Source organism: Sardina pilchardus, chromosome 2, assembly GCF_963854185.1.
Source record: "Sardina pilchardus chromosome 2, fSarPil1.1, whole genome shotgun sequence".
In the NCBI taxonomy this organism is placed as follows: domain Eukaryota; kingdom Metazoa; phylum Chordata; class Actinopteri; order Clupeiformes; family Clupeidae; genus Sardina; species Sardina pilchardus.
In genome coordinates, this window is record NC_084995.1 from 22,510,828 (window position 1) to 22,520,127 (window position 9,300).

A 9,300-nucleotide genomic window follows, 5' to 3' on the forward strand; every position below is an offset into this window, starting at 1 on the left:
TTGATTTCTCTGAATGCCTTGTTATGGTCCCTAGTCCCCATAAGCTGTGGCCTGGTACAGCTCAAATGTCTAGGGCATCATTTTCCAGTTTGGTTTTAAGCAGACCATAATAAGAGACTCTAGTTTAGGGTGAGCTTTAATATTCAAGCAGGTTTTTTCCCCCCCCTTTCTTGCTTTCTTTGCCTAACTTTCTCTACCTACCACTTGACTGATTTCAAACACATTGAAGTGATAAACAGCGCAAAGACAGTGCAATATATTCAAATTTAGTTTAATATTTACAATAAATACCCTACTTACAATATAAAATTTATATACACATTTGATAGAAAAAAAAAACAGGACATCAAGCCCTGATTTGGTATTGTACACTGGGGCTTGAGAGTACAGTTATTGTACCTATATGATACAATGGCTTCAATAGAAATACATACACCAAATCCATCATGACTTAAGAACTGTCTTGCAAAGAATGCACAAAGAGCTAGAGTCACTGAAACTTTAAGGCAGTTTCTAAACCAAAACATTGTCATATCACTGAGCTCATATCGTCAATCCAGATATTACTGTTTCTTTTTTTAAACATTGCTAGTCAACAGGCTTGCCCTCATACAGTAGTTTGTACTCGTAAATAAAAAAGGCACTGTTATACACTGTTCCAGTTGAATACAAATATGTCAAGAGCCAACTTTTCAAGTTGGTGGTTTGACCCCAATGCACACACACAAAAAAATGAATTTTCTTGCTCTTGCAATCGTAGTACCAGCTACATTTGTTTAAAAAAATTATAACATTATAAATCTTTATAAACGACTGAAAAGGCCTTTGAAAATTAAATAAAAAACACAATATTATAAGGCAGTTGACATAACAAAAGTCATGTTCTTCAACACTGTTGTCTCAGTCCTGCGTCCGTTCACATGTGACGCTTCATGTGCAGTGCCAGGTGGTCCGACCTGGAAAAGGCACGTTCGCAGAGGTGGCACTGAAAGGGACGGTGACCAGTGTGCTTGCGAAAGTGGCGCGTCAGCTCATCGGAGCGAGCGAATTTCCATCCGCAGCCCTCCCAGTTGCAGTGATATGGCTTTTCACCTGTTAGAGAAGGAGGGGAGGGAAAGTTAGTAACAGTTTGTTGACTTCACATACGATACTTTTTTTTAAACTCAGTGATTGGTTGCGCGTAAAAACACTACTTGGCAAAACTGTTCTGTTGCCACTTTAAGCACTTAAGTGAAGGAACAACAAATATTGAACGAAAATAGAAACATTTCTTACCTGTGTGTGTACGGTGATGAGCCTTGAGGTGTGAGCTCTTTGTGTAAGTTTTGCCACAGCCAGCGAAGGTACAGGTGTGCGTGGCAGTGCGCTTCCTCGGCCAGGAGCGACGTCCTCTCTTGGGTTTGGCGTCCAGAAGCTCGAGTGGCGACGACGGAGGTGTGAGCAGAGCTCTCTGCGAGTTCGGCTGCATCCCGAGACCCTCTTCGAACATACCGAACTGGTGCGGTCCCCGGTAGGGATGTGGCATCTGCTGAGATGGCGGAGGAGCTGGGTGATGAGCGTAAGGGGAGTAGGTCTGCGGGAAGATGTTGTGGCAGACCTGTGGCTGGCACTCAGAATTCCCTTGATCATCCGGACTAAGTGGCGGAGTCATGTTGGCAGCTGCCCGTGGCGATATGGCAATACGGGGCTGCTCAAAAGACATCATGCATGAGACGTTGCCCTCTTGCTTAATTTTCTGACATGTCTGAGGGACCATGCCCATAACAGGTCCGTAACTGTCCATGGACGGCTCGACTTTGATGTCAACAAAGTCCTGTCTGGGAAACGGCGCTGAGTTGATGAGAAATCTTCCTTGAATTGTGCCATTGCTCGGCATGCCGTAACTGTCAACATCGACTCTTAAAAGTTCGGCCATGAGGCTGTTGTTGTAGGGTGGTGGAGGCGGGCTGGCATCGTTTGACTGGAAAGTGCCCATGCTGTTTACGGTTTGGTAAAGGTTGCACGGTTCCGTGCCGGCCGTGGAATACTCCGCACCTGTGGTGAGCGCCCCGATGCAATCGGCGCCGGTCGTGTTGGCAAGAATAAACTCCAGATCTAAGAAATTACTCAGATCCTCGTCGTCCTTTCTTCCACGGTAACTGCCCATATTAAGTTCAGTGCAGTTGGAAGATACGGGTTTGTCCGCTTCGTTTTTCCACCTCTGCAAAAAAATACAATATGCGTTCTTTAGTGGAATTGTCTTTCAAACCAAGACAGTAAACAAAGACAGAAAATATGACATTTTTGTTTGTTTTTTACATTTCAAGCTTCGTTTAAACAAACAAACAAAAAATTAACAATTTCATCACACCGGCAGAAAGGTGGAAACGCATACTTACATGTTCCCAAAGTTTGTCCTTTTGGTTTGAGAATGTTGCTATTGATGGTAAAATGGTCCCAGATAAGGCCATCTCCATACGTCCAAAGTTCTGCTCTTGAGGTTAAAATGTGTGCCTTGCCTATACTTTGCTTTTCACAAGTCTTTAGAACTGACTAAAAACGGTCTACTTAAGTGTTCAAGTTTGTTCAGCAGGAGATCCTCCTACCTTATAAATATTGCAGCTGAGTAGCTGGACCAATTGAGCGAGTGGAGGAAACACGTTCAGGATGGAGTTAGCCCTAAATTTAGCCCCAGTATATATAAAGTCTCTCTCTCGACTCTCGCAGTTCAGTCTGTGTCCTTGCGCTCATGCAAACCTATAAAGCTCTGTGGAGCCGCTAGATGACGCACAGTGGCCTGCCCCCTTTATGGGCTGGGTTGACGGGGGCGGGAGTTAAGAGGTTGTAGAAAAAAAAAAGAAAAATGTTACGAGTGAAAGGCAACAGGCTATGCCACCATGTACAAGCCTACTGTAAATCGCCTATACTAGAAACAAAGTGCCAGAATTAACCTTTTTGAAAAAGACAGCTGTGACAGAAATAAGTTATGTTCCACATTCTTCAGTCTGCCTTCTTGAAACTGGCAAGGATTTGTTAAATTTGTATGTTATGGCATATTCTGAGACATTTTCCGAAATTAGTCAGCATATGTAAAAAAAAATAAACAATGACAGAATGCATTCTTTCTTAACAAACAGGTTGCCATCTTAAGGATAGTAGGCGAACAGTTTTGTCTCCATAAAATATAGGCTCATTTTAAAATAAGGTGATGTTGGAGAGGTAACCTTTGTTGTCGGTGACGTTTGTTTTTGCCGTTGTTAAGGGCAGAGGTCTATGGAGCCTTGAAAATACCTTAAAGCAGCATTTTTTCCTCCCAAGTATCTATGAAAGAGAGAGAGTATCTATCTGCAGGGAACGCAGTCGGTTGAGCTTTCAATACACATAATACGTAATTGTTATTCATTCTGAGCCTTTGCCACAGAAGAGCAAAGACATGCCATTTTCCCCATTTACACCTGCTGGAAGAGCCGAGGAGTCGTGGTCATTATCATCGGTACGAGCGCACCTTTATGTGTTCGCAGCAGGTTTGTCTAAACGCGGGCACCAGGCGCCAGCGTGATCATCAGTGCCTTTGATGGCCCCTCTCGTTCCCAGGGGCGGCCCATGTTAACCTTTATTTTGGAGTGCATTCAGGTGGTAATCAGGTGACGGGGGCTTAAGCTTTTCGCACGCCGATTTGGGGCAATTGTGGCTTTGTTTTGGAGGCTCATTAGTTTCGCTGATGATTGTCCCCAGAGGTGCGACACGATGACGCTATCTTACCAAGAAGTCATTTACGTTCTTGCATTGACAAGGTCTATAACGCGCCATGATGTACGTTAAAGCAATGTAAGATTGGCTACGCTGTAGCGTCTTAAGTGGGTTATGTAATCCAATCATTATCATCACACAATCGTATTTTAATACGTAAACCTTCCAACTTCTTTTGACCTCAATTGTAGAGAAAAAACTTTACAGACGGTGTCATTGAAGGGACATTGAAACTTGTTTCTGTGGCGATTACAAAGTGGTGGACATGGAGATGCTTCTGGTCATACCAGCTCTACCTGTCAGGGCAGGAGAGCCTCAATAAGATTAGAGAAAACTGGAAGATATGTAAATACGGCCGTACAAAAGACTGATGGCTTTTCATTAACTTTCATTCTTGGAATAATCAAGATTTTCTAGGGCTTTTAAAGACTCTCCCACTCACTCTCTCTCCCTCTATCTATCTATCTATCTATCTATCTCTTTCTGTAACTGTGCCTTGTGTGAGTGTATTTGTGTGTTTGTGTGTGTGTGTGTGTGTGTGAGAGAGAGAGAGAGACAGCAGAATGTGTTTTTATGAGTGTGTGTTTTCACCAATTCTTTATAATTGATATTAGAAGGGCAGAGAAGTGGAGAGTGGCAGTAGAGTAGTGTGTATGTGTGTGTGTGTGTCTGTGTGTGAGTATGTGTGTGTGTGTGTGTGTGTGTGTGTGTGTGTGTGTGTGTGTGTGTGTGTGTGTGTGTGTGTGTGTGTGTGTGTGTGTGTGTGAGTGTGCATATGTGTGTGTGTGTGTGTGTGTGTGTTGATTCACATGCTTGCTTGAATGTACAAAGCCGGCTACGTCACCGCCGAGTTCCAGGCAGCCTGTGAGGGAAGGGAAGTGTGTCTGACACAGAGTTGCTGTCCAGCACAACCTGGCTCTCTGACCACACGGAGCCTCCTCACAGTGCCCCCGGTGTGCTCTCTCTCTCTCTCTCTCTCTCTCTCTCTCTCTCTCTCTCTCTCTCTCTCTCTCTCTCTCTCTCTCTTACCCCGGTTTCACCCTGTCACACAGTCACCTGGGTGACACCTCACCCTCCTTTCTGCCCTCTACACATCCCTGTTCTTCCAAAATGTTCCTGTCATTTTCTCTTATATGGAGCTTTCCCTCAGAGATTGTCACACTCTGAGGTAGTATTACTGGAGCATTCTGAACTTTGGTGGATAATGTTTGATATTAAAAACATTGTTTGGGGAAACTTGTTTGAGAAATAAATCCCTACTTTTTTTAGCCTTTACACAGATCCTCAAATTATGGATGGACAATTGACGTTGACAAATGGTTCAATCTTGCTCAACCTTTACCCTACTGTACACATACAGTATATTGCTTAATGTAGTGTTTTGTTTGAACTTGCTTTTGTGGATGTTTCCTAGAAAAGCTAGGAATCATTGTTTCTTTTACAGTCAGTTACGGTCACCCCCGTCCCCCGCCCCCTGCATATGTACAGACACATAGTGGTGATCATTCTTATCTTCCCTGAATCATATCTCTCGTCTTGATCTCCCCCATGGCACAGCATCCATGGCCATGCATCCGTTAAGCTCTTCCTAACAATCCTGGCCCAGTGTGCCTCACATCCAGCCCTACGGTCCCACGTTTGGGAAAAGTGGTCTCGGGCTGATGTTCTTCTCACTCCTATATGTCAGGTTGTAACACACGCATGCGACTGACTTTTTTTTTAGCTTTTACTTTTTTTTTAGCTTTTACTTTTTTCGGATGTTTTATCGTGTGTGTGTGTGCGTGTGTCTGTGTGTTTATGTGCTAAATGAGAAACATAAGCCATGCCCTTGGCTTTGTAAGCACCTGTTTTTGTACCTGTTGGGCAACAGGATTACCTCCAACACCCCACTGAACAACAAATGGACAGAGATTATTCACTGACTCACGCAGTCTCTATGCGATGGATGTCACACTGCCACCCTTTCACTCTAATACATGTGAGATGCCATCGGTTATTCAATCTTACCCAAATAATTTCACTTCACTGCCAGAGCGCTGTCTCACTTGACAGTGAGATTAGACATTACGAAACGATTTGCGCTATATCTTAGTGATTTATCAATACTCCCTCGTTGCAAAATGGTGTACCAATGGACATCTATTTTAGATTTGGGAAGTGTTTTTATGCTGCGTCCTAAACATTGTATACCGACATTCTTGAAAGCAGCTTGAACTTCCTTGAGTTTGAACCAGAGAGCAGATGAAAATTGATTTTATGAGTGCTGTCAGAGAACAGAACACACAAAGAAAACCCCAACTAAACCAAGGAACAGCATCAAACAAACCTCCACCAGTATTCTTTCCCCCCCTTCTTTTCTGATGTCATGTGAGGTGTAAAACCACTGGCATGACTTATTGTGAAGACAGACACTGGCGTATTTTCTTTTCTGGATCTTAAAGTTATGATACCTCCCACACAAAACACCATGGCACCCTGGCTGGATCGTCTGAGCCATTTGCTCACTGAGCTCAGACATGCTCCAGCCCATCCGCACATTACAATTCAGCTTTTAGCTGGTGGTACGTGGGAGTGTGATGTTTCAGTTGGATTCGCAGACCTTTACTCATATGTGGCTTCAATTTATAGTGTTTGTTTGGGCACTTAAGATTCCCAGCTATTGTCCCGCGTCTTCTGTGTCGTTTGAATGGGACGCGCGGGCTGAGCTCACCCGCTTGTCTTTGCTGAGCTCAGGAGCAGCCGCGGCCGCGCGCTCATGGAAAGATTTCCCGAGGCTTTCCCAGCCGGGGTGAGAGTGAGAGAGACGGGAAGCCTCGCAGCCACACAGCGAGGCATCCTGTCGGAGCAACAAGCGCCTGTGAGTGTGTGCGTGTGTGTGTGAGAGAGCGACTGAGCTGTGAGAGGGAGAGGGACTGCTTATATAGCCCAGTTATTTTTATCCGCACACCCCTCGCTCATTACTGAGTTTCCTCCCCCGGAACACTCAGGAAGCCCGCGGCTCCATTTCCTGTCCACACGCGGCCAGATTCGAAAAGAATCAAAAGAACGATAGCATTGAGAGACTGGCCGTCTCCGCGAGGGAAAACAGCACACAGCGGAGGAATGGGAGTCAGCGGAGGCTGGCACGTGTGCTCGCGACCCTCTCCGCTCAAAGAGCTGGCCCCCCTCCAGCTCTAATTTCAGGGCACCTCAAATATTTGTGGAAAAGTTCTCTGGAATAGCTCGCCAGCCCCTCTGTTAGCTCTGTTTTTCCATGACCTGCACCTGAGTGGCGCTCTGTGTTCCCGCTCTGTTTGTCGAGTAAAACGTCACCGCCAAATAGAAGCCCACTTTTAGAACAAAAAGATAACAAACAACTCCAAAAATCACAATAGCAAAAAAAAAAAATAACAAAAAAAGAAACTAAACAACTAGCCCACAACCAATTGGTCATTTTTGTAGGCCGATTTAAAATTGGTGGTTATTTGACATCAGATATGTCAGATGTGTTATGTCATGCATTTAGAATGAAATTCTTGACCTTCTTGATTTAATTCAGAACTACATAGTTCACTCATTTATGGATATAAACTTCTCAGTATATCGCAGGTATTGTGTGTGTGTGTGTGTGTGTGTGTGTGTGTGTGTGTGTGTGTGTGTGTGTGTGTGTGTGTAAAATATTATACTAATTGCAGTTTGAGGATAGAGTCTTGGCCAAAGAGCTGTGTAATATTTATGGATAAATAGCAACACATTGTCACATGAACAAATTACCGCACTTTTTCACCAAGGCAACTTTGACGTATGTTCAACAGACAGAGCACTGTCGCATCCTGCCATTGTTCCGTGTGCTGATAGAGTTGCGCAATAGCACCCACATCACAGTAGCATTGGCAGTTGATTACATTCGAGAACAAAGAACTATGATATAATGTAATGATAAAGATATACACAACATGGCTACTCTAGGGGCAGTTGTGCTTGTACACTTCCAGCTGCATCTGATCTCAGGCCTGTAGAATAAGCCTTGCTTATGCTTTTGTAAAACACAGGTTTTAAAAATTGTGTTTGTGTTGAGTGGTTGGCATTCCGGGCATGTTGTGTTCTATTAACACCTTTCCATTTCTTGGCTGGTGCTCCCCTCCCCTTCAAAAAAAAAAAAAAAAGGCCTCAGAGGTACTTGTTGTGTGTTCAGTGTCCAACCAGTATGCACCTGCCCCCCCCCCCCCCACACACACACACACCCTCCTCTTGTAGCTATGCAGCCATGCAAGCAGCATTTTAGCAGTGATAAACTGAGGTGCTGTGTCCTTATTAGCTGTTACCACAGTCAGAACAGTGGCAAAGTCCTGGTTTCAGACTACGGTTAGGCCTGTAGTTTAGGAGGCGTTTGTGGACTGTTGTGTTGTCCACAGTTCTTCCCCAAAGTACAGTGATTCAAATGGATCTTTCAAGGCCAAGGCCTTTAGTTTTGCAATAGACTTAAGACCTTCTGCACTGGGACTCATTAAGGGGAGGAGGACCCCAACCGCCAGACAGGAACCGCTGGCACTGAGTAAACTCCTCTACACGTACCACAGCCAGCAGATGCAGACCATGTTGCCGCAAATGACAGGAAGTTAGCTCTTCAATTTCTTTGAATCATTGGGTGAATCACGAATTGCATGGATTTTTGACAGACGAGACTGACGATGATCTTTGCGTTCGTAAAATTAATGTGTTTCATTCATCTCCAGGTCACTGTAAATCACAACGTGGCCACTGCAAAGAGCACAGCTGAGTGGAGTCAGTGACGTGGGATCAAATCCCATCTGGCATAACAATGCACAAGGCTATGAGGACGTTCATAGCGGGGCATAGAACCACTTGCGTCGGCTGCAGCATTTTATGTTGGGATAGAGTGTTGAAATAGAGTAATGAAAGCCAGGTATAAAGATGCCAGAAAACCTGATTGATGACAGCAATTCAAAGAGTACTGTAGTCTTTCATACATCACAAACTCATTTGGCTCAGACAGTGTGAGCCTTTTTTTCTTTTTTAAATAGGCCTACAATTTGCATGTTTTTTTTGTAAAACTTTCATTTTTCTCCCCCCATGAGATGTGAAACATTTTTCTTTTCGCTGTTAATGAGTAGCGTTAGCAGTGCGCACGAGCGACAGCGGATCTCTGTTTCACGTCTCCTGCGTGGATTTGCAGCTGCAGACCTGGCCACTATTGATGATGAACATACCTCCGATGCCGGCCTAACATGTACCAGCTGCACAAACAAGCACAGCCCCGGCTCTAGATATGCATGCAGGCCCGACACTCTCCACACTCTGGTCCTCTTCTCTGATTATGTGCACATACACCTGGCCAATTTACACAAAAATAATGGCGGAGGAAGCAAGTACTCTTAAGAAAGTCTAGTCAAAATGATTCTTACGGTATAATCTCATACGGCATTTAAGGTGTAGGGTACACGAGACTAGAGAGTTGTATTTTCATTCTCATGGCTTTTCATGTAGTATTGGTTAGGGTTAGGGTTAGGGTTAGGATTGGGGTTAGGGTTAGGGTTATGGTGTTGTTTGAAACAGAGGCAACATTCAGTT

General features: G+C 44.4%; 1 protein-coding gene across 1 annotated transcript; it reads right to left on the reverse strand.

Annotated features, from left to right (window-relative positions):
• Positions 1-255: 255 nt before the first annotated feature.
• On the reverse strand, positions 256-2,717 carry klf2b (Kruppel like factor 2b). Its single transcript, XM_062522079.1, has 3 exons — positions 2,379-2,717; positions 1,276-2,200; positions 256-1,092 (listed from the first exon to the last, which is right to left on the reverse strand). The coding sequence occupies exons 1-3, from the start codon at positions 2,454-2,456 to the stop codon at positions 917-919; spliced, it is 1,179 nt and encodes a 392-aa protein (XP_062378063.1). The 5' UTR covers positions 2,457-2,717; the 3' UTR covers positions 256-916.
• Positions 2,718-9,300: the final 6,583 nt, after the last annotated feature.

Excerpts from the sequence above, each read along its gene's own strand:
- klf2b (XM_062522079.1), bottom strand. The coding sequence starts at position 2,456 with ATGGAGATGGCCTTATCTGGGACCATTTTACCATCAATAGCAACATTC. Across the intron at positions 2,201-2,378 it reads AGGACAAACTTTGGGAACAT|AGGTGGAAAAACGAAGCGGA; the intron begins GTAAGTATGCGT and ends ATTTTTTTGCAG. Across the intron at positions 1,093-1,275 it reads TCATCACCGTACACACACAG|GTGAAAAGCCATATCACTGC; the intron begins GTAAGAAATGTT and ends CTTCTCTAACAG.